We start from the raw sequence: 25,878 nt of genomic DNA, 5'->3' as shown, positions 1-25,878 counted from the left end.
TTTTTCAAGACTTAGTATGTCTATTATGATGTAATAAGTCTTTTTTATATCTTAATATGTCATAAGTTCTATTTTATATCATACTTTTGACTTTTTGTCATAGTAATGACGTAAAAGCCAAAATTATGACTCATTAATTTTGACTTTTATCAAATAATTTTGATTTATGTCAAATATGGCAGTGACTTTATCCATCATATTTTTTACCTTTTATGTCATAGTTAAGACTTAGTATATCATAATTTCATCTTTATCTCATAATTTTGATTTATGTAAAATATGATATAGTGACATAATTATGACTTAACATGTCATAATTTTTACTTGTTATGTCATATGGCATAGTGCCATAACTATGACTATACATCATAATTTTGACTTTTTATGTCATAATTAAGACTTAGTATGTCAATGACATATGATGTCTTAACTATGTCTAAGAATGTCATAATTTCATCTTCATCTCACAGTCACAATTTCGACTTTTTGTCATAGTTATGATGTAAAAAGTCAAAATTTTGAAAGTGGTTTTGACTTTTATCTCATAATTTTGATTTATGTCAAATATGACAGTGTCATAATTATGTAACAGTCTTTCAATATATTAATATACGTCCTAATTTTGACTTTTTATATCATAATTATGATTTACCAGTGCATAGTACTTATTCTTATGTGGCAGCTTCCATACTCACTCACTCACTCACAGGAGACACAATCCCAGTTCCTAAAGTTCGTTGCGCGTCAGTCAAGCGCGCGCGGAGGAGCGGCGCGACGCGAATGTTTGAGTTTTTACCTGCCTGGTGAAGAGGATCGCCGCGTCATGATGATGCTGATGATCGTCATCCAGCGGGTTCTGCTGATTCTGCCACTTACAGAAGCTCTTGAGCGTCGCGGCCGCGTTTTTGGACACATCGATCCCCTTCTCGTTCTCGGACAGAACCGCGACTTTAACCACCGACAGGCGGATGGGGTTCTCGATGCTCGCGTGCCCGTAGAGTTTGGACGCGATGGACGCGAGCGTCAACAGGTAATGATGCAGGTCCTTCCCGTACTTCTTCGTCATGGACGCGTCCGCGACCAGCAGCAGCTCCACGTGCCGCGCGCGAGACACGGACCTCCTGCGTCGCGTTAGCGACGCGTCGGGCTTCGCAAACTTTGTCCACCATCTGCGTCCGCGCGCGTCCTCGTCGCGTCTCCCTCGAGCTCCGAGCTTTTTATTCCGATCACGCGTGCCGCAGCTGTGCCGCGCGGGCATCTCTTCAAAACTGAAGCGTTCTCGGGTAAAATAGTGGAGAGCGCGCGTTGCGTCGATGCGCACGTCATTCTCGTGGCCCTTCGCGCGGATACGCGGTGTGATTGTGTACCGGGAGTGATCAACCGCGAAAAACCCATCAAGTCCAACACCGCACAGATTGAACACCGCAAGAGACTCCGCGTTTGAGTTGACGGTGCCGCGGTAAACGCATTCCGAATCAACCTGATGAGACAGAACCGACGCGTCCCGCTCCATATCCAGCTGAAAGCGTTGCTCGTCCATGTACAGAAGATACCCGGCTTTTCCTCCCGCGTGATAAATCCGATCCACAGCGCGCACGACGCCGGCAGGTGCGCGGAGAGACGCGTTCGCAGGTGGACGGAACGCGCGGGACGCAAACGAGCCGTGCAGAGCGCAACACAACAAAACAACCCGCCACATTATTCCATGTAGTTCAGTCTGAAAACTTTTGGAAACATTACAATCCGAAGTGCAGCTTTAAGATGAGGAATTCCTGCAAACTGAGGCGCACTGGTCCATTAGTGCCGGCGCGCATCTCACGAGTCACTGCAGGAAATACATGAAGGCAAAGAAAACAGCGCGAGTGTGAGTGCAGCGAGAAGTGAACTTGAAGAACAAAACACAAAGTTTCCTCTTAAAAGCACCAGAGACAGAAAGAGAGAGAAAGAGAGAGAGAAAGAGAGAGAGTCCTGCCCCTTTGCGCTCTCCCTCCTCCTCTCATTCTTTACCAACTCTCTCTCTCTCTCTCTCTCTCTCTCTCTCTCTCTCTCTCTCTCTCTGTGTGTGTGTGTGTGTTTGTGTTCAGTTTACAGGTTCATCTCTACTTGTTAGAGGCCAAATGTTTGAAAATGTCCTCACAAACACATAGTGAAACATATTTAAATGTGACTTGTGAATGAAAATGCTGGTTTACTTTAACACTTTACAATAGTTAACATGAACAAACAATGAAAAATACTTTTTCATTAATGTTAATATCATGATTTACTAATACATGATAATACAACAATAAACGCTGTAAAATATATTGCTCATTGTTAGTTCATAACTAATGCATTAATGTCAACAAATCAGACCTTATTGTAAAAAGACACCATACAAGTGTGTGTGTGTGTGTGTGTGTGTGTGTGTGTATTTCTGTGCTGGAACCAATGCAATGTCAGTAAAGAAGGTTTGGTTTAACTACTTTAATGAATAAAAATATTATATTGATGATTTCTCTTTATCTCACTGGACCCAATAATAAACAAACGGGTAATGTGAAAAATGTGGAAGCACACGCTTGACTTTATCTTATAGAGAAAATGAAAAAACCATCATAAAAGCACTATGTATCATACATTATATTTCAGTACTTTTGAAGTCATATGAGAGTTTTGTGTGAGAATAGACCCAGATTTAAGTCATTATTTACTGAAAATCTGAAAATGGCATTTGATGTCAGTGCCATAACATGACATCAAATTAAAGACTCAAAAACAGCACTTTGATGGCTTTTCTTAAAGTGTTATGAAAGTGAAGTCGCGCTGGTCTTTTCTCCTCTATTGTGTCGTATATCCGAGTGAAACGCTTCTGGAACAAGAACAAATGTGGGCGGGGCTTGATTGTGTCTGTGGGGAATTGATTGGATGGTTGTGGTTTGCTATTGGCTGATCTCATGTGAGTGACAGGTTATAGCCCCGCCCACATCATCAGAGAAGAGAAGAGATGCTGCAAGAGGAACTTATTCTCATTCAAAATTATTAATTTTACACAATAATGATCATTTATGACAAACGCTGCAATATTCCATGACAAAATACAAAATTTTAAATTTTTATTTCATGGTGACTTTAATCTTACAAGAGATGATAATTAACAAACTTGGTGATGTTTAAACTCTCCTCCATGAAAACATTTTCAGGACTCAAATTGATCTCAAACAGAATCCTCTCTTGCATAACACATTTCGGATGCTGCTTTTGTGCTGATTCAGACTGGTTAAATCTCCAATAATATCTGACTAATGGGTTTCTGAAGGGATAATTCCCTTTCAAGGGAACTTCGAGCTGCGTCAAACGCTGCGGGAACGCCCCTGCGTTGTGCGTCATGAAGCACGTATGGAATCAGCCCAATGGAGAGATGAAACGTCATAGGCGGGTGACGTCATCGACCAGGAAACTATAAAGCACCCCAAAAACACAAGCGCATTAGCTTCTGTGCTTTCAGTCGCGCTACATGTGAATCTGTCCCTGTGTGATATTGTCTGTCTTACATACCCTGCACCACACAAACAATTTATCCCTATATATATATATATTGAGAGATTATGGCGGACGAACAGCAGTTTAGAAAGTGTGTTCCTCCCTGCTCGCGTTATTTAACGAGCGGGGATACACATGATCTTTGTGTTGTTTGTTTGGGAGTTCAGCATGCCCAGTTTGCTCTCGAGGGAGCAGACTGTGAGCATTGCGAGCGTTTGCCGTTAAGGACGCTCCGCTCCCGCCGGTCGCTCTTTGAGGAGAGCGGTTCGGTGCGCGCTCCCCGCGGTTCGGGTCCCGCTTCTGCCGAGGCAGAGCGGCGGCGCTTATCGTGGGGATCGCAGATGGATCTCACAGCGGGGTTTGAGACGGGCTCTGCCTTATCTCTCCCTTCACCTGTGAGATCCAGTGCCTCAGTCCCGGGTTCGGAAGCACGCGCTGCGGTTTCTTCCGCTCGGGCTGAGGCACCAATGCTGCAGCTATCCAGTTCTGAGGAACTTGATGTTGTTAGTGTTGAGGGAGATGTGGAGGATTCGCCACCCCACACTCCTAAGAGTGATGAGCTTATGGAGGTGTTAACAAGAGCTGTTGAAAAACTTAATATTGAATGGCCAGTGACTAGACAGGAGTCTGTTTCTAAATCAAAGTTGGATGAGAGATTTTTGCCGTCACGTGTGCAGCCTCCACGCCGGTGCCTGCCGTTTTTCCATGATCTCCACACCGAGGTGTCGAAATCATGGAGAAAACCGGTGTCATATAGAGTGTTTAGTCCCCAGACTTCAACATACGCTAATATTATGGGTTGCAGGCATACCAGGCTGATCTGCTAAGGGACATGAGTGAGAGTGAGGAGGTCAGTACTGACGTAGTTCGTGAACTGCGTCAGGCTGCTGATTTATCCCTGCGTGCCACCAGAGAATCGGCCAAATTAATGGGTCGTTCTATGGCAGCTCTGGTGGCCGCAGAAAGACATTTGTGGTTAAATCAGACTAATATTAAAGAGAGAGAAAAAGCTTTTCTTTTAGATGCTCCTCTTTCTCCCATGGGGTTGTTTGGTGATGCTGTGAATTCAGTTATCGATAAATTCCAAGAAGAAAAGAAACAAACTGCAGCTTTTAAAAAGTTTCTTCCCCTTAAAGTTCATGTCCCTGGGGCTGCTGGGCGGGAGCAGCCCCGGCCGTCTTCGAGCTCATCACATAGAGCGCAGCAGAGGCAGAGTGTCGCGTCTCGTGCTCCCCCTGCTGGACAGTGGGCTCAGCCGCGACACTCTCAGCCGAAGCCTTCTCCCAGTAGAACTGATCTGAGGACAGTTATATTGGCTAAGAAGGCTTCGGCTAAGAAGAAGTCCTGACGCCAAGCCGTTCAGGATGCTGAGGGTGGTCCCCACCGAGGCGGAAAGGTGTTCACCTCTTTTTACGGTGCCCATTCCTCCTCGGTGCCCTCAGGGGCTCGTTCTGCCAACCCCGCCTTTATGCCGGGGCACAGACGATCCCAGCGAGCGCTTTCCCGAGGGACGCTCGCTCCCTCTGAGGAGGGTCTCAGAGCGGTCAGACCAGTTGTTCCCTGCCGGTGCGCCGTTACAGGGCGCTGCGTCTGCTGCTCAAGTTACACCAGAGGCCAGTCTCGAGAGGCTGGTACCCTTAGTAGAATTTCTGGCAGAGTGGAAAAGCCTTCCAAAAATATCTCATTGGGTCCTGCAGACAGTAGAAAAGGGTTATGCTATCCAGTTCAGGTGTCGTCCACCAAAATTCAGAGGGGTTCTGCACACAGTGGTGGGCCCCGAGCAGGCTCTGGTATTGGAACAAGAGGTGAAAACGCTCCTTCAAAAAGAGGCTATAGAACGGGTTCCTCCTCCCAGTTTGGAGTCAGGTTATTACAGCCGATATTTCATCGTTCCAAAGAAGGATGGGGGGTTGCGTCCAATTTTAGACCTGCGCATATTGAATCGCTCGGTAGGGAAGCTAAAATTCAAGATGCTCACTATCAAGCAGATCGTGTCTCAAATCAGGTCCGAGGACTGGTTTGTCACGATAGATCTGAAGGACGCATACTTCCATGTGTCCATCCTTCCACAACACAGGAAGTTCCTGAGGTTCGCCTTCGGGGGCGAGGCGTACCAGTACAGGGTTCTTCCGTTTGGCCTAGCTTTATCTCCCCGCACTTTCACGAAATGCATGGATGCAGCACTAGTGCCTCTGAGGCTTCAGGGCATTCGTATTCTCAATTACATCGACGATTGGTTGATTTTAGCTCAGACCGAGCAGATGGCGGTTCGGCATCGAGATGTCGTCCTCGCTCATATCAGAAAGTTGGGGTTGAGGCTGAACGCAAAGAAAAGTGTATTATCTCCTTCCCAGAAGACCACTTTTCTGGGTGTCGTTTGGGATTCGGTATCGATGCGGGCGCGACTCTCTCCGACCCGCATCGCTTCGATTCTCTCAGCTGTGAAACAAGTGAAGCTAGGCCAGCTACTCACTGTCAAGCAGTTTCAGAGACTGTTGGGTCTGATGGCAGCAGCGTCCAACGTTATACCTTGCGGCCTGTTGTACATGAGACCGCTACAGTGGTGGCTCAGGACCAAGGGATTCTCCCCGAGGGGAAATCCGCTCCGCACGTTCAAAGTCACGCGGCGCTGCCTTCGTGCTCTGGTCATGTGGAGAGAAACTTGGTTCCTATCCAAAGGTCCTGTGCTGGGGGCTCTTTGTCGTCGCATAACGCTAACGACGGATGCTTCCCTCACAGGGTGGGGGGCGGTCATGAGTGGTCGCCCAGCCCAAGGTCTGTGGCAGGATCATCATCTTTCGTGGCACATAAATTGTCTAGAGATGTTGGCTGTGTTTCAGGCTCTGAAACACTTCCTAACAGACCTGAGAGGCCATCATGTGTTAGTTCAATCAGACAACACGTCGGTGGTCTCTTATATAAATCATCAGGGGGGCCTGCGGTCTCGCCGGCTTTACAAGTTGGCCCGTCAGATCCTCCTGTGGTCCCAAGGGAAGCTACTATCTCTGAGAGCAATGTATCTCCCTGGGTATTTGAATGTGGTAGCAGACTCCCTGTCGAGGCAGGGGCCGAGGCCAGGGGAATGGAGACTCCACCCCGAGGTGGTGGAGCTCCTTTGGTTGAGTTTCGGTCGCGCCGAGGTGGACCTATTCGCTTCCAAGGAGACCACTCATTGTCATCGGTGGTTCTCCATCACTCTTCCAGCCCCCCTGGGGTTGGATGCTATGGTGCAGCCGTGGCCGAGGTCACGTCTGTACGCCTTTCCCCCGATTGCTCTGTTACCAGGAGTTCTGGAGAGGGTCCGCCGGGACGGGGTCAGTCTACTACTAGTAGCCCCGTTCTGGCCGGCCCGAGTATGGTTTGCGGACCTGATTTCTCTCCTGGACGGTTCTCCTTTGGAGCTCCCGGTCAGGAGGGATCTACTCTCCCAGGCGGGGGGCACGATACTTCACCCCCGCCCAGAATTGTGGAAACTGTGGGCTTGGCCTCTGAGGGGGCCCAGCTCATAGACTCCGGTCTCTCAACCGAGGTTGTTGAGACCATTCTTAACTCCAGAGCTCCATCCACGAGGAAGCTTTATGCCTTGAAGTGGAAACTTTTCACTTCTTGGTGTGGAGAACACCTGCAGGACCCAGTTAACTGCCCAGTGGGTGCAGTGCTGGAATTCCTGCAGGAGCGCTTCTCCACAGGGTTATCCCCCTCCACACTAAAGGTGTATGTGGCGGCACTAGCTGCTTACCACGTCCCTTTCAGTGGAGTTTCTCTTGGGAGACACCCGCTTATAACTCGTTTCCTCCGTGGCACTTTGAGGCTGAGGCCAGCAGTTCGTACGAGGGTGCCGACTTGGGATCTGGCCATTGTATTAGAAGGTCTTTCCCTAGCTCCTTTTGAACCTATCGAAGAAGTTCCCGAGAAGTTTCTCACTTTTAAGACTATCTTTTTGCTTGCTATCTCTTCACTAAAAAGAATCGGAGATTTGCAGGCTCTGTCGGTTTCACCCTCGTGCCTGGAATTTGCACCTGGCATGGTTAAAGCTTTTCTGCATCCTAGACCAGGTTACGTTCCTAAGGTTCCTACTAATATTGTTAGACCTACGGTTCTGCAGGCTTTCTGTCCTCCTCCATTTATGTCATCGGACCAGGAGAAACTTAATTCACTCTGCCCTGTTAGGGCATTAGACGCTTATGTCCACAGAGCTGCCCTGTGGAGGAAATCAGAACAACTTTTTGTATGTTTCGGGCCACCCAGGAAAGGGTGTCCGGCGTCTAAACAGAGAATGAGCAAGTGGGTGGTTGAGGCTATCTCACTTGCTTATGAGTCGGCTGGCCAGCCTTCACCTTTGGTTGTCCGAGCTCACTCTACCAGGAGTATGGCTGCTTCTAAAGCTCTTTTGTCGGGGGTTTCCCTGAGTGATGTTTGTGATGCGGCTGGATGGTCTTCACCGCATACTTTTATTAAGTTCTATGACCTAGACTTAAGCTCTACCCCTGGGGCACAGGTGCTCTCGTCCTCTGTGCGCTAGTCTCACATGACGGTCATTTGGTCCTATGGCGACGTGGGTATTCGCGTTCCCGCAGCGTTTGACGCAGCTCGAAGTTCCCTTGAAAGGGAACGTCTCGGTTACGTATGTAACCCTAGTTCCCTGATAGGGAACGAGACGCTGCGTCGCTCCGCCATACTCCCGGCACTCCCGTTAGCGCTTCCTTCAAGCCTATCAGAAGCTAATGCGCTTGTGTTTTTGGGGTGCTTTATAGTTTCCTGGTCGATGACGTCACCCGCCTATGACGTTTCATCTCTCCATTGGGCTGATTCCATACGTGCTTCATGACGCACAACGCAGGGGCGTTCCCGCAGCGTTTGACGCAGCGTCTCGTTCCCTATCAGGGAACTAGGGTTACATACGTAACCGAGACGTTTTCGATTACTTATAATCAGCACGTTCAGCATCGTCAACATGAATCTGAGAGAGAAACGTGACATCATGAAGGGAATCCTCTATTCTGGGAAACCCGGTTCAATAGTGTATAAACCCCCACAGGCGATGACACACGGGGTATTGTGCACTAGTGAGGGCTTCAGTGTGCACTGTATTATGACATCATCACAACAACAACAACAACAACAACAACAGATCTCAACGAAGCTTAAAGAGACACACTGCAAAAAATGATGTTCTTCCTTTGCATTTTTGTCAGAATTAAGTGAATAGAACAAATATCTGCTAGTAGGGTCAGAAAAATAATCCTATTTTCCCTTTGAATGGTTTTTTGAACTGATATTTGTTCTTGTTTTAAGCATAAAGTCCCTTCATGTGTATTATTTTTTATAGGGATGCACTGATATGAAATTTTTGGCCGATACCGATATTTGGAAGCCGATAACCGATATATTGGCTGATTAATCTAAAACCAAATTTTCATATCATTTTGAGACCCTGATTACAAAAACAAAAGTCTCACCATTAAATCCATGTCCCGAGCACACGATTATACTGTGCTCATGAACTTTATGAAGCCGATATGACAGACTTGCGCTGCACTTTCTGTATTTTCCTTTTTTTTGTAGTGATTTCAATCATATTTTAAGCAGTTTGAAACCCTCATGTTGAACAGTGCGGATCTAAAGCGTCTCAGCTGAAGGAAATAATCATTATTTATCGACTTTAATATATCAGACAAATGTTCTTATCAAGACGATAACGATAACATTCAAAATGATCATATATTCTGGACGATATATCGTGCATATCTACTTTTTTATCTTTGTATCTTAATGAGAATGAATGCGAAATATGAAGTGTCATAAAATGTAACTATGGTACATTGCGCTAGATTTGAAGTCCAAGAACCATGGACATATTTTACATTTCCAGGTTTCTTATCATAGTTGAGTAAACTATGGAAAGTACATTTAAATGTAGTCATTTAGCAGACGCCTTTATCCTAAGTGACTTACAAATGATGACTGAAGCAAGTGATTCATCATGAAGAGGCAAACAACTAAAGAAGTGCTCAAAATACAACGTTTCAGACATTGCTTAGAGTAGCATAAGGGGATTAAAGGAAAAGGAAAGGGTTAAAAAATGCTTTTTTGCATACAACAAATTGAAAGCATTTTCATTCTTGCACAGGACTGTATGTTGGAGCTTTGAAAGCTTGAGCTTCCTGTAGTTGAGTAGCATTATTTTAATAATTGAATACAGCACTTTCTTCACACTGATGACCTGAGCTTTGAGGTGATGGATAATTTATGGCGCATCCAGAATAGAAGAGACCGGGACAAAAGCACCGGCATGTACGGTCACGCTCGCGCAATCTAAATTATGTGGCATTAAGAGAATATTTATTACATCTTCAGGCGAGCTGGCGGTGTTGTGCCAGCGCTGGATCTGTTGTGTAATACGAGTCGCTATTCGAAATGGCACACGGAGCCAAATCGCGATTTGAATTGCATGACACTTCACGGTTCTCCTGTTTACTGAAGCTGAGTCACTTCATAGTGTTTCCCAGAGGAGCTGTCACACACACCACACACACTACAGGGATATTTACAGTCTTACTGTATGTGCAACTGCAATATCTACTGGAAAAATACAGTTCTTCTCACACTCCAAGCTCATATGTCTTTCTGGTCCCACTTTATAGTGGCTTTAAATATTATGTACTTACATTGAAAAATATGTACAATGTACTTATTGTGTTTATGTTGTACTGTAAAACACTTGTGCTGCTATTGAGGTGTGATACGGGTAAGGTTAGGGTCAGGTGTGTGTGATACGGGTAAGGTTAGGGACAGGTGTGTGTGTGATACGGGTAAGGTTAGGGTCAGGTGTGTGTGTGATACGGGTAAGGTTAGGGACAGGTGTGTGTGATACGGGTAAGGTTAGGGACAGGTGTGTGTGATACGGGTAAGGTTAGGGACAGGTGTGTGTGTGATACGGGTAAGGTTAGGGTCAGGTGTGTGTGATACGGGTAAGGTTAGGGACAGGTGTGTGTGTGATACGGGTAAGGTTAGGGTCAGGTGTGTGTGTGATACGGGTAAGGTTAAGGTCAGGTGTGTGTGATACGGGTAAGGTTAGGGTCAGGTGTGTGTGATACGGGTAAGGTTAGGGTCAGGTGTGTGTGATACGGGTAAGGTTAGGGTCAGGTGTGTGTGATACCGGTAAGGTTAGGGTCAGGTGTGTGTGATACGGGTAAGGTTAGGGACAGGTGTGTGTGTGATACGGGTAAGGTTAGGGACAGGTGTGTGTGATACGGGTAAGGTTAGGGTCAGGTGTGTGTGATACGGGTAAGTTTAGGGACAGGTGTGTGTGTGATACGGGTAAGGTTAGGGACAGGTGTGTGTGATACGGGTAAGGTTAGGGACAGGTGTGTGTGATACGGGTAAGGTTAGGGACAGGTGTGTGTGATACGGGTAAGGTTAGGGACAGGTGTGTGTGATACGGGTAAGGTTAGGGACAGGTGTGTGTGATACGGGTAAGGTTAGGGTCAGGTGTGTGTGATACGGGTAAGGTTAGGGACAGGTGTGTGTGTGATACGGGTAAGGTTAGGGACAGGTGTGTGTGATACGGGTAAGGTTAGGGACAGGTGTGTGTGATACCGGTAAGGTTAGGGACAGGTGTGTGTGATACGGGTAAGGTTAGGGACAGGTGTGTGTGATACGTGTAAGGTTAGGGACAGGTGTGTGTGATACGGGTAAGGTTAGGGACAGGTGTGTGTGATACGGGTAAGGTTAGGGACAGGTGTGTGTGATACGGGTAAGGTTAGGGACAGGTGTGTGTGATACGGGTAAGGTTAGGGACAGGTGTGTGTGATACGGGTAAGGTTAGGGACAGGTGTGTGTGATACGGGTAAGGTTAGGGACAGGTGTGTGTGATACGGGTAAGGTTAGGGACAGGTGTGTGTGATACGGGTAAGGTTAGGGACAGGTGTGTGTGATACGGGTAAGGTTAGGGACAGGTGTGTGTGATACGGGTAAGGTTAGGGACAGGTGTGTGTGGTATGGGTCGGTTTGAGGTGTAAGGGACGGGTCAACAGTGTAATTACATGCAGGTATATACAAAATATAAGAACGATGTAAAAACATGTATGTACACTATAAGTCCACTGTATCAAATTATTAGTTTCAATGTAAATACATAGTACTTAAAGCCACTTAATATAAAGTGGGTCCGTCTTTCTTTATCAGTGAAACACAAAAGAAGAATGTTCAAGTTATTTATTTATTTTTAGCATTCCTGTCGCTCAAATGATTTTGCATGAATGGTTTTAAAACTATGGTGTACCTTGAATGCATTAATGCAATGTAAGTACCTTAGGACAAAAGCATCCGCTAATGTAAAATGTCTTTATCGGTCAAAATTTTGGAGCAATTACAATTTTCAAATGTTACCAAGGCTGCATTTTGATCCAAAATACAGTAAAAATTTTGAAATATTATTATAATTTAAATCAGCTGTTTTCTATGTGAATATATATTAAAGTGTAATTTATTCCTGTGATCAGAGCTGAATTTTCAGCATCATTACTCCAGTCGTCAGTGTCACATGATCCTTCAGAAATCAGTATATGATTTGTTAAGAAAAGGTTGCACAGCACATCTTGACACAATATATTTAAATGCACACTAAATGGATTTGTTGAAGTGATGTTTTTATGTGTATTTTAACAATGTAAGTATCATTTTTTGGGGGTAAACTCATTCTTTTAACTATTCCATTTCCACTGAGGCCAGTGCAGAGTGTGTGACGCCCCACACACACACACACACACACACCGTACCGCTGCTGTTCTACAGGAGTGTGTGGGAGTTCACAGGAGAACACTGTGTACTATCACGTATGTTTCACAGTGACGGTGTCGTCCACCTCACAATCAGCTCTTATTAAACCAATCAAAACCACACACACAATCAACAGACCAGAACCCTGTGCAGTACAAATGATTTACATTTAAATGATTAAATTGATCTTTAATTCTTTGATAATCAGTTTAATGGTTTTATTAAAATGGATGGATATTATAGATTTAAAAAAAAATCATCCAGACTTCTCGTAATAAATTCAGTGTTATGATATAAACATAATAGATTAATGCACTGTTATAAATCACTCTATTTACTCTCTTAATTCATGTTCCTTCTCTTATTGTGGATGATTCATCAGTGACGTAATTATAACTAAAACCTCTTTCATAAGAATGTAATAACATACTTCAGCTCTAAAACAACTTCGAAACCCATTTTACTTCCATGCTGTGATGCACTTCACAGTTAAACAGGATATTCATGAGAAATAAATGATTTTATCCTTAAGTTTGTCTGTTTCATACTCAATTGATATAGTTAACATTAAGGCTACGTCCACACTGGCTACGTTAACATTAAGGCTACGTCCACAACTGCATTTACTTACAGTCTGGAAATGTCCCGTTCACACAGCAACTTACAGTTTTGTCTCGAACACTATGACTTTAAGCCATAGTCGTTCATATGCGATTAGATAAGTAAATGTTATGTTTTATGGTTATGTGGCATTTCCCCCCTGTAGTCAATAATTATATCATCTTTGATCTCCAAAATTACATATTTAAATGTTTTTTCCTTGAAAAAAGTTCTTCATGCCTCAAAATATCTTGAATGTAACTCGACACCCTTGCCTAATTTAGTATTCACGACTCTATGAATATGTAAATTAACCCCGCCTCCACTCACTTTAGCTCAGAGATCCACTCGTTGACGATCACACGTTGATCTGATTGGTTACAAGGTAGTTTGTGACGTCAGAAACACCAGCGATTTCAAAGCGTGTTTTTGAGACTGTCTTTGGTTCACTGCAGTTTTAAGGAGAAAATACTCAGCAATGCTGTCGACTTATGAATTTACACATGATTTGTCTTAAAGCATATTAAAAACACCACATAGACATATAAACAACATTAAAAACTGGATTTTCACCACAGGGGGCCTTTAATGCCAAATGCGAACAAATAGTATAGTATATCGTCCTATGATACAGATAATGTCGGACATGCTTTATATAAAAAGTCAGTTTTGATTTCCTGTGACTTTTAACGCTTTTAATGTCAGATGCTTTTAAACATCAGATATCAGGGCTGTTGTTTTTCCTGTGGTTAAAACATGTTTATTCAGAGCCGTCCGTGAAGAAGCTCTCATCTCTCACCTTTCTGCCAGCGGATTGAGAGGAAAGTTGTGATTCCTGAGTCTCTTGGGGGTCGGCGGAGGATGTTTGCTCAGGTTACAGCGATGTGAGAAACCACAGCCGATGTGTGAGAGGTGTGTGTGTGTGTGTGTGTGTGTGTTTTGGGTGATGAATGCATTGGGATCTTTAGAGGAATTGCTGTAACCCACAGCTCACCTTTGGCTCAGGCCTTGACCTGCTAACAGAGATTAAAACGAGCAAAGATTGAGACACGAGGAGGACGACTTAAAAACAGGTGGAGGGAAACATTATGTCCTCAAAACAAAACCACTCAGAAAAGACAAGAGTGATCTTTAAAATAGTGATTGAGGCTATAGAAATGAGTTTTCTGCTGTCTGAGAATTTAATGCTATTGAATGACCTGAACTTATATCTCTTTTATCTATGTTGTTGGTTAAAATCTAATGTGAAACTAGTTGCTTTTGTCATAGTGAGGCCAGATGCAATTGTAATTTGTGAAATAAAAATGAACCAAATCCTCAAACTACTAAAAATAAGTTTCATTTCACAATGAAATTTGATTTTATATGAACACACAATCTGCATTATCTCACTAAAAAATAAATACATTAATTATAGGCCTATATTCATAAAAAACACACATATACATAGGTTTCTCTTACACTCACCAAGGCAGCATTTATTTGACCAAAATACAGTAAAAATTGTGAAATATTCTTGGAAACGACACTTGGTTACTAACGTAACCTCGGTTCTCTCTAGATGAGGGAATGAGTGTTGCGTAAGCTAGCTTACGCAACACTCATTAGTTAACTAAGTTACTTAGTTACTTTTTATGGAATGTAATGCGTTACATTACTTTTGCGTTACTTTTTCTCACCTGCATGGGCTTGTTTGTTTGTTTTTTAATAACAGCTAAAACAATCTATTTTTGCCAATTGTTAAGGCCCTTTCACATCAAAAGTTAAATGAATAAGCCTAAGGCTGAAGGAAATGCATATTTACTACTGTACAGTAAAGGGCGCCGCTCAAACAAACCTTTCAGCTGCTGCTGTTCTTGATTAAATAACAATAGGATACAGGAGAAGGAAGTTCAACACACTTATTTCTAAACCTAATCTAAAGTCATTTTTGCTTATTAGTATGGTTGAATTAGATCATTGTAGGTCAGCAGCAAAGACATTGGTTAATAAAGTGAGATTAAATACATAAAGTATATTTGTGTAATTTAACATAGTTAATTATAAAACTTTTGCACAAAATTCTGAGATTGTATTTGACTGTTTTTATTCATTTTGAGGAATACTGAATGTTTTTGTGCAAGTGAGATGAGTAAATGCATGTTCAATGCAAATGCACACAACACCTCACTTTATTTCTCTCAACATGGGGACAGGAGAGCTGTCAGTCAATAAATGTGAAAAAGTAACTAGCGTTACTTATTTGAAAAAGTAACTCAGATATTTTGTTGTAAATTGAAAAAATAATGCGTTTGTAACGCTGGCAGGAGGAATGAAGCAGAGAGCGAATCCAAATGCAAGCACTTTAATTATCTAACAGACAAGTAATCCAAAAAACTCTAAACTCAGAAAAAGGCACACAGGACACAGAACTAGGAACATCAAACAACGACCGACAAACACCAACTGAAGAACAAGGGTATAAATACACAGGCAAACAAGCTAAACAAGATAACAAGGGGGCGTGGCTAATCAGAAACACATGGGGAGACTAATCAACAGAACGGGGAACAGCTGAACATGTACAGACAGGGAAACACATGACAGACAAGAACAAGGAACAAAACACAACGCCCACACCGTGACATAGCCCCCCCCCCTATGGGCGGCTCCCGACGCCCCTTGAGACAAAAACAAAACAAAACAAAAAAAAACACTAAAGTTCAGGAGGGTGGTGAAGTGGAGGCGGTCTTGGGGGAGGGACGGAGGGCCAGGTTCGTGGAGTGAGGGTGGACCTGGACCGTGGGTGGAGCAGGCTGAGCAGGCGACCCCTCGGGCGGCCAGGGCGGTGAAGACCCCTCGGGCGGCCAGGGCGGTGAAGACCCCTCGGGCGGCCAGGGCGGTGAAGACCCCTCGGGCGGCCAGGGCGGTGAAGACCCCTCGGGCGGCCAGGGCGGTGAAGTGCCCTCGGGCGGCCAGGGCGGTGAAGACCCCTCGGGCGGCCAGGGCGGCGACCCAGGCGCAGGAACAGCAGACACCGGCGCAGGAACAGCAGACACCGGCTCAGGAACAGCAGACACCGGCTCAGGCGGCCAGGGCGGTGACTCAGGCGCAGGAACAGCAGACACCGGCTCAGGAACAGCAGACACCGGCTCAGGAACAGCAGACACCGGCCCAGGAACAGCAGACACCGGCTCAGGAACAGCAGACACCGGCTCAGGAACAGCAGACACCGGCTCAGGAACAGCAGACACACACACTGGCTCGGGCTCGGGAACAGACAACACACACACTGGCTCTGGCTCTGGAACAGACAACACACACACTGGCTCTGGCTTGGGAACAGACAACACACACACTGGCTCTGGCTCCGGAACAGACAACACACACACTGGCTCTGGCTCGGGAACAGACAAAACACACTCGGGCTTGGGAACAGACCACACACACACTGGCTCGGGAACAGACAACACACACACTGGCTCGGGAACAGACAACACACACACCGGCACTGGCCCGGGAACAGACAACACACACACCGGCTCTGGCTCGGGAACAGACAACACACACACTGGCTCTGGCTCGGGAACAGACAACACACACACTGGCTCTGGCTCGGGAACAGACAACCCACACACTGGCTCGGGCTCAGGAACAGACAACACACACTCGGGCTCGGGAACAGACAACACACACACTGCCTCGGGCTCAGGAACAGACAACACACACACTGGCTCGGGAACAGACAACACACACACTGGCTTGGGCTCGGGAACAGACAACACACACTTGGGCTCGGGAACAGACCACACACACACTGGCTCGGGAACAGACAACACACGCACTGGCTCAGGAACAGACAACACACACACTGGCTCTGGCTCGGGAACAGACAACACACACACTGGCTCGGGCTCGGGAACAGACAACACACACACTGGCTCGGGAACAGACCACACACACACTGGCTCGGGAACAGACAACACACAGAATGGCTCGGGAACAGACACTGGCTCCGGTTCTGGAACAGACACCAGAACAGAAACAGCCACAAGGACAGACGTAAACACAGAAACAAACATAGAGCGATCAGGTTCAGGCGTGACTTGAACAGTCTCTGAATCGGCAGACGTGACTTGAACAGTCTCTGGATCGGCAGACGTGACTTGAACAGCCTCTGGATCGGCAGACGTGACTTGAACAGCCTCTGGATCGGCAGACGTGACTTGAACAGCCTCTGGATCGGCAGACGTGACTTGAACAGCCTCTGGATCGGCAGACGTGACTTGAACAGCCTCTGGATCGGCAGACGTGACTTGAACAGTCTCTGGATCGGCAAACGTGACTTGAACAGCCTCTGGATCGGCAGACGTGACTTGAACAGCCTCTGGATCGGCAGACGTGACTTGAACAGCCTCTGGATCGGCAGACGTGACTTGAACAGCCTCTGGATCGGCAGACGTGACTTGAACAGCCTCTGGATCGGCAGACGTGACTTGAACAGCCTCTGGATCGGCAGACGTGACTTGAACAGCCTCTGGATCGGCAGACGTGACTTGAACAGCCTCTGGATCGGCAGACGTGACTTGAACAGCCTCTGGATCGGCAGACGTGACTTGAACAGCCTCTGGATCGGCAGACGTGACTTGAACAGCCTCTGGATCGGCAGACGTGACTTGAACAGCCTCTGGATCGGCAGACGTGACTTGAACAGCCTCTGGATCGGCAGACGTGACTTGAACAGCCTCTTGATCGGCAGACGTGACTTGAACAGCCTCTTGATCGGCAGACGTGACTTGAACAGCCTCTGGATCGGCAGACGTGACTTGAACAGCCTCTGGATCGGCAGACGTGACTTGAACAGCCTCTGGATCGGCAGACGTGACTTGAACAGCCTCTGGATCGGCAGACGTGACTTGAACAGTCTCTGGATCGGCAGACGTGACTTGAACAGTCTCTGGATCGGCAGACGTGACTTGAACAGTCTCTGGATCGGCAGACGTGACTTGAACAGTCTCTGGATCGGACGGGACCAGCGGCGAGGACTCTGGGCTGACAGGAAGTACAGGGAGGACTTCCAGGCATTGCGGGACGCGGGAAGTCCTCTTCCTCTTCCGTCTCCGAGAGCGAGAGGACGCTGTGCTGGACGGGACCAGCGGTGAGGGCGCTGTGCTGGACGGGACCAGCGGTGAGGGCGCTGTGCTGGACGGGACCAGCGGTGAAGGCTCTGTGCTGGACGGGACCAGCGGTGAAGGCTCTTTGCTGGACGGGACCAGCGGTGAAGGCTCTTTGCTGGACGGGACCAGCGGTGAAGGCTCTGTGCTGGACGGGACCAGCGGTGAAGGCTCTGTCCTGGACGGGACCAGCGGTGAAGGCTCTGTGCTGGACGGGACCAGCGGTGAAGGCTCTGGCCGAACGTTGCTGACGTGAAGCTCTGGCCGGACGTGGCTGACGTGAAGCTCTGGCCGGACATGGCTGACGTGAAGCTCTGGCCGGACGTGGCTGACGTGAAGCTCTGGCCGGACGTGGCTGACGTGAAGCTCTGGCCGGACGTGGCTGACGTGAAGCTCTGGCCGGACGTCGCTGACGTGAAGCTCTGGCCTGACGTGGCTGACGTGAAGCTCTGGCCGGACGTGGCTGACGTGAAGCTCTGGCCGGACGTGGCTGACGTGAAGCTCAGGCATGTCGTGGTGAAGCTCAGGCATGTCTTGGTGAACGTGTAGAACAGGTGATGACGTGGCGTGCCACGGGAGGAAGCTCTCCAGACATCTGGTGAGTGCCTCTCTCCAGTCCAGACCGGAGAGATCGGGGAGCTCCCTCGGGTCGACCTCCTTATCCGCGATCTGTCCAGCGAACTCCCGGTCTAGCCTGTGAAGATCAGGCGAGATCCGTGCTGCTGGATTCATATTTGGTCGGTCGTTCTGTAACGCTGGCAGGAGGAATGAAGCAGAGAGCGAATCCAAATGCAAGCACTTTAATTATCTAACAGACAAGTAATCCAAAAAACTCTAAACTCAGAAAAAGGCACACAGGACACAGAACTAGGAACATCAAACAACGACCGACAAACACCAACTGAAGAACAAGGGTATAAATACACAGGCAAACAAGCTAAACAAGAAAACAAGGGGGCGTGGCTAATCAGAAACACATGGGGAGACTAATCAACAGAACGGGGAACAGCTGAACATGTACAGACAGGGAAACACATGACAGACAAGAACAAGGAACAAAACACAACGCCCACACCGTGACAGCGTTACTTTACTAGTTACTTGAAAAAGTAATCTGATTACGTAACGGAAGTTACTTGTAATAAGTTACCCCCAACACTGGAAACGAGGCATTTGAAACAACGCCTCGGCTCTTTTTGAGAGTTCGCAGGGCAAACACAAGTTCAATAAGGAAAGGATATGAGCGCCGGATAGCGCAGCAGGAACGGCGGTGAAGCGGCGAAGATGGCCAACTCCTGTTCTGCGAAGCAGATAGCTCGTCCCGCTGAAAGGCTTTTTGAGGGCGCAGGCTTCTCCAGAGATTCAGCGATGAGGAGTCTTTGCTGAAGAGGTGAAAAATCAAAGAACATCCTATCTAGACACTGCTTATATAGACATAAGCCACCCCCATTCTGGCGGGACGTGACGCGCCAGGGCGCCCGCACCCTCATTGGTGCTTACGTCACGAATAGTCCATTGATAGGCTGCAGCAGCTGCTGCAGAGCAACCAATAGGCACGCGAGCTGCTTTGCCTAGGTCTGCTCTGTGCAGCAATGCGTTTTAAATTATTGCAAAATTAAGGATAATTTTTGGCTTCAGTAGTCTCGAGAAAAGAGGTTTTCCCGTAGCATAAGGTAGCTTACGCAACACGAGAGTACTCTCGTAAGAGAACAACTGTTTTCTATGTGAATATATAGTAAAGTGTAATTTATTCCTGTGATCAAAGCTGAATTTTCAGCATCATTACTCCAGTCCTCAGTGTCACATGATCCTTCAGAAATCAGTATAATATGATGATCTGATGCTCAAGAAACATTTATGATTATTATTCTTAACAACAGTTTCATATGTTGTTATTAGTCAAGTCAAGTCAAGTCAAGTCAAGTCAAATATATTTATATAGCGCTTTTCACAATACAGATTGTATCAAAGCTGCTTCACAGTATCAATCAAAACAACTTAACAATGTTTGTTTATTACTGGACATCCTAGTTTGGTAGAGCTGATCAATGGTATGATTGGTTAATTAATTTGAATATCCCCAACTGAGCAAGCCAAAGGCAACAGTGGCAAGGAACCGAAAAAACTCCATCCAGTGACCTAATGGTGTCCTAACACTCCATGAAATGACCCAATGGAGAAAAAAAAAACCTTGTGAGAACCCAGGCTCAGTCGGGGGCCAGTTCTCCTCTGGCGTTTATGAACTAGAGGCCAAATTTACAGTAACTGTAAGATAAAAAATGTATATGAATGCCTGGCTAAATAGATGCGTCTTCAGTCTAGTTTTAAACTGGGAGAGAGAGTCTGAGCTACGAACAATATCAGGAAGGCTTTTCCAGAGCTTCGGAGCTAAATGTGAAAATGCTCTGCCTCCTTTGGTGGATCTGGATATCCTAGGAATGACCAGAAGCCTAGAATCTAGTGATCTTAAAGAGCGCGATGGATTGTAAGGCGATAGAAGATCCGTTAAATAGACTGGAGCTAAACCATTTAGAGCTTTATAAGTCAAAAGTAATACCTTGTATTTAATACGGAACTTTATAGGTAACCAATGAAGTGATGATAAAATCGGTGTTATATGATCATATTTTCTTGATCTAGTAAGAACTCTAGCGGCTGCATTTTGCACTAACTGTAGCTTGTTTATTGAAGATGCAGGACAACCAGCTAATATAGCATTACAGTAATCTAGTCTCGAGGTCATGAATGCATGAACTAACTTTTCTGCATCAGAGACTGATAGCATATTACGTAGCTTAGCAATGTTTCTAAGGTGGAAAAAGGCTGTTTTTGTAACATATGAAATATGCTTTTCAAAAGACAGGTTGCGGTCTAGTATAACACCCAGGTCTTTTACTGTAGCGGATAAAGTAACAGGGCATCCTACTATGTTAAAGTCGTGCTGTGAAGGGTTTTGTGGACGGTTTTTAGAACCGATAAGTATTACCTCTGTCTTGTCTGGATTTAATAAAAGAAAATTACGCGTCATCCAATCTTTTATATCATTAACACAATCTGTCAATTTGGATAATTTAGCGTATTCATCTGGCCGTGATGAAATATATATTTGAGTGTCATCAGCATAACAATGGAAACTAATTCCATGTTTCCTTAGAATATTACCAAGTGGCAGCATATATATTGAGAATAAAAAAGGGCCTAACACAGATCCCTGCGGCACTCCATAGTTTGCCGAAGTTATAATCGATTTTTCTCCATTTAAGTAGACGAAATGGTAGCGGTCAGATAAGTATGACCTGAACCAGCGTAATGCTTGTCCTTGAACACCAGTGTAATTTTGTAGTCGATCTAAGAGTATTGTGACATCTATAGTATCGAACGCAGCACTAAGATCAAGTAAAACTAATACTGAGATACAGCCTTGGTCCGAAGCTAAAAGTAAATAATTTGTGATTCTAACAAGCGCAGTTTCAGTGCTATGATGTGGCCTGAATCCAGACTGAAACTTTTCATAGATGTCGTTTTCTTGCAAGAAAGAGCCGAGTTGAGCGGACACAACTTTTTCTAATATTTTTGACATAAATGGAAGATTCGAAATGGGTCTATAATTTGCTAGGTTATTTGGATCTAATTGTGGTTTCTTAATAAGAGGTTTTATAACTGCCAGCTTGAACGTTCTTGGAACATGACCTAAAGATAAAGATGAGTTAATAATATTGAGAAGAGGCTCTTCCACTATAGGTAACACTTCTTTCAGTAGTTCAGTTGGTATAGGATCTAATAAACATGTTGTTGTTTTAGATGAAGTGATAAGTTTATTTAACTCTTTTTGTTCTATGGTTGTAAAGCATTATAATTGTTCTTGCGGGGTGACAATTGCGGCTGAATTATAAGGCGCGAGCAGAGATCGAACGTTTACGATTTTGATTCTGATGCTTTAAATTTTCTAGGTGAAGTTCATGAAATCATTACTACTAAACTGTAACGAGGTATTTTGTTCAGACGACGTCTGTTTATTTGTTAGTCTAGCCACGGTATTAAATAAAAACCTTGGATTATTTCGGTTGTTTTCTATTAATTTGCTGAGGTGCTCCGCCCTGGCCGTTTTAAGGGCCTTTTTATAATGTGACATACTGTCTTTCCACGCGAATCTAAAGACCTCTAAATTAGTTTTTTTCCATTTACGCTCTAAATTACGGGTTTCTCTCTTTAAAACATACGTAGTATTATTGTACCATGGTGCTATACTTTTTTCTCTGACCTTTTTTAATCTAATGGGTGCAACAATATCCAATGTTCTAGAGAGAATGGAGCTCATAGTGCTAGTTAGTTCGTCTAGTTCATCTGTTTGTTTGGGTTCAGGCAGCAGCTGGGACAGATCAGATAAGCTATTTGAGAAATGATCTATGGTGGATGGACGAATTGTTCTACCTGGTCGATAACGTGGCGCAGCATGACATATTATAGCAGTGCGTAATATGCAAGTTACCAAGTAGTGGTCAGTGACATCATCACTTTGCGGTACAATATCTATATCGGTTGGATCGGTTCCATATGATATAATTAAATCGAGTGTATGATTAAGACGATGAGTTGGTCCGGTGACGTTTTGCTTGACCCCGAAGGAGTTTAATAAATCTGTAAACGCAACCCCTAACGCATCATTTAAATTATCTACGTGTATGTTAAAATCTCCAACAATTAATGCTTTATCGACGTTGACCAAAAGATCTGATAGAAAGTCAGCAAACTCTTTTAGGAAATTGGCGTAAGGCCCTGGAGGTCTATATACAGTAGCCAATGCTAGAGATAATAGGGATTTTTTTCTTACATCTAAGAGCGTAACATTTAGCACAAGCACTTCAAACGAATTAAACCTATGACGAGTTTTCTGAGTAACATTAAGGGTATCTCTGTAAATTGTTGCAACACCGCCGCCACGACCGATCAGACGGGGCTCATGCTTATAACAGTATCCTGGCGGAGTAGACTCATTTAGACCGAAATAATCATTTGGTTTAAGCCAGGTTTCAGTAAGGCACAGAACATCGAAATTATTATCTGTGACCATTTCATTTACAATAACCGCCTAAGGTGTGAGCGATCTAATGTTTAGGAGACCTAGCTTTAGAAATTGTTTTTGTTCACTACTAGCGAGATTTTTTGTTTTAATAACAATTCGATTTTTTCTAGATCCCGCAGTAGATTTATTATTTGATCTTAGTAAACGAGGAATAGACACAGTTTCTATGCAATGTTCTACACTAGTATTAATATCAATTAAATTGGTGCAGTAGAGACTGTGATTTGGATTTTTGGTTACTAGTCAAACGGTATTTAACATCTTGGAGATGTTATCCGACAGAAGATCCGCCCCGATTCTACTTGGGTGTAAGCCATCAGCGCGGGAGAGCCTTGGTCGCTCCCAAAACAGATTCCAATTATTTAGAAAAATCAGTTTCTGCTCATTGCACCATGACAATAACCATTCATTTAGCGCGAATAATCTACTGAACTTTTCATGCCCTCGTCGGTACGTAGGAAGCGGTCCAGACACAATAATCGATGTTTCAGGCGATGTGCTGCGTACCGTATCGTTAAGGCTCCTGAAGTCTTTCTTCAGAACCTCCGTCTGCCGCAGCCTAATGTCGTTCACTCCCGCGTGCAGCACAACAGCTCCGACGCGCTCGTCACCGTTCAAGATCTCAGTTACCCGCGCAGTGATTTCGAGAACACGAGCACCAGGAAAGCAGTGACTGTGCACCTTACTTTTACCTAACGTAGCGTGGACGTGTCGGACGGTGGAATCGCCGATGATCACAGCATCGCGTTCCGTTTCACGAAGAGGGGAGAATCGGTTCTGAGTGGAGATCTCGAAAACCGGGAGGGGCGAAAAGATTCTTGTCCTGGCTCGCGGCTTCCGCGGAACCACCCAGGCTTCGTGGTGGTGTGTTGGAGCCGGAGTGAATGAAACCATGGCTGATCGTGACCTGGACGCTCGGGACCAATGCTGAGAAACGCACGGAGTAGACGAGGTCAGCGTCAGCGGGTTACTAACGTTAATCACTGATCCGTGTGCATCAGTGCGTGATGTTTCAAGAGCTAAACGCCGGTCTCTCAGCTCAGCTTGTCTCTCTAGAAGGTCACGGATCTGCTTTTCTACAGCTTCTAATTCAGACTGCACCGCGAGCAATTCAGATTTGTTCTCATCTGCACCAAAAGGTAGATAACATACACCTGATATATTCGCCATTTTAACAGATGGACAGTAAGTTAGCAATGATGCAACCAGTGATGCTATTAATATTTATACTAATTTATGACTCAAGTCTTGGGTAAAAAACGTCTTTTTAGTGGTATGGGTTTAATGTAGACGCACGATAGACGGGAAAACAAACAAACTCACAGCAGGCAACGAGGCTGACAAAAGCAGTCGATCGCAGGGCGAGCAGCAGTGAAGCAGTGTCTCGCTCTACGACCAACAATCAATGTTCAAACCGTATTTGCGGTTCCAGCCGTATAATGGCCAACAGTCCGAGTTGTAATTATGAGTTAAATGATGGTTCAGAACAGAATAAAGAGAGAAATACGGAAAAACAGAAGGAAATACGAAGTTAATACGAGGCTTAGACAGCCACGACGCAAACAAACTCACAGCTCACAGCAGGCAGCGAGGCGGACAAAAGCAATCGAGCAATCGATCAGTATCGATTATCGAGTATTGTTATCGAGTGTTGTTAGTCTTAACAACAGTTTCATTTATATTATTCAAATATAATTCATATTCATATATTTGTGAACTGTGGATAGTGTTGCCTTTAAAATGCATAATTCCCAGTCAAAGAACATGAATGGCTCAGAGTACAACGTCACATTTTGTCATCTTGGAATTACAGTAATACGACATGGAGTGAATGCAGAATATGGCTTTGAGTATTTGTGTTCTTGATGTCGCCGCACAGATTCCCGAGATCCTGAACGGTGACGAGCGCGTCGGAGCTGTGGTCCTACACGCCGGGACGAACGACATCAGGCTGCGGCAGACGGAGGTTCTGAAGAAGGACTACAGAAGCCTGATCGAGACGGTTCGCAGCACATCGCCTGAAGCAACTATCATCGTGTCTGGACCGCTTCCCACGTACCGACTAGGACAAGAAAGGTTCAGTAGATTATTTGCTCTAAATGAATGGTTAATGTCATGGTGTAATGAACAGAAACTGCTCTTTGTAAATAATTGGAATCTGTTCTGGGAGCGACCTAGGCTCTACCGTGCTGATGGCCTGCACCCCAGCAGAATCGGAGCGGCTGTTCTGTCCGACAACATCTCCAAGACGTTACACACCATATGACTAGTAAGTCAAAGTCCAAATCACAGTCTTTGCTGTCCCAACTTAATTGATATAAGTAGTGTAGAACATTATATAGAAACTGTGTCTATTCCTCGCTTAGTGAGGCCAAACAATAAATCTAGTGTAGGATCTAGCAAAAATCTTATTGTAATTAAACCAGAAAATCTAAATATCAGTGAACAAAAACAATTTCTAAAGCTAGGTCTTCTAAACATTAGATCGCTCACACCTAAGGCGGTTATTGTAAATGAAATGGTCACAGATAATAGTTTCGATGTACTTTGCCTTACTGAAACCTGGCTTAAACCAAATGATTATTTCGGTCTAAATGAGTCTACTCCACCAGGATACTGTTATAAGCATGAGCCCCGTCTGATCGGTCGTGGCGGCGGGGTTGCAACAATCTATAGAGATATTCTTAATGTTACTCAGAAAACAGGTCACAGGTTTAATTCGTTTGAAGTACTTGTGCT

General features: G+C 45.2%; 2 protein-coding genes across 2 annotated transcripts in view; both read right to left on the bottom strand.

The window, feature by feature from the left end:
• Nucleotides 1–1,915, bottom strand: part of adamts5 (ADAM metallopeptidase with thrombospondin type 1 motif, 5 (aggrecanase-2)) — a 42,034-nt gene extending 40,119 nt beyond the window's left edge. Inside the window, exon 1 of the mRNA XM_077219374.1 lies at nucleotides 797–1,915. Coding sequence (XP_077075489.1) covers nucleotides 797–1,699 — 903 coding nt within the window. The 5' untranslated portion in view covers nucleotides 1,700–1,915. The remainder of the gene's footprint in view (nucleotides 1–796) is intronic.
• Nucleotides 1,916–13,490: 11,575 nt separating this feature from the next.
• Nucleotides 13,491–25,878, bottom strand: part of LOC143728580 (sodium- and chloride-dependent GABA transporter 2-like) — a 33,123-nt gene continuing 20,735 nt past the window's right edge. The window contains exon 15 of the mRNA XM_077219373.1: nucleotides 13,491–13,919. Within this exon, the coding sequence (XP_077075488.1) occupies nucleotides 13,905–13,919 (15 nt within the window). The 3' untranslated portion in view covers nucleotides 13,491–13,904. The remainder of the gene's footprint in view (nucleotides 13,920–25,878) is intronic.

This window comes from Siphateles boraxobius, unplaced genomic scaffold, assembly GCF_051911475.1.
Source record: "Siphateles boraxobius isolate OS27281-9 unplaced genomic scaffold, OSU_SipBor_1 79, whole genome shotgun sequence".
In the NCBI taxonomy this organism is placed as follows: domain Eukaryota; kingdom Metazoa; phylum Chordata; class Actinopteri; order Cypriniformes; family Leuciscidae; genus Siphateles; species Siphateles boraxobius.
Note: the sequence above shows the minus strand (reverse complement) of the source record. Positions and strands in the feature narration are given on the sequence as shown.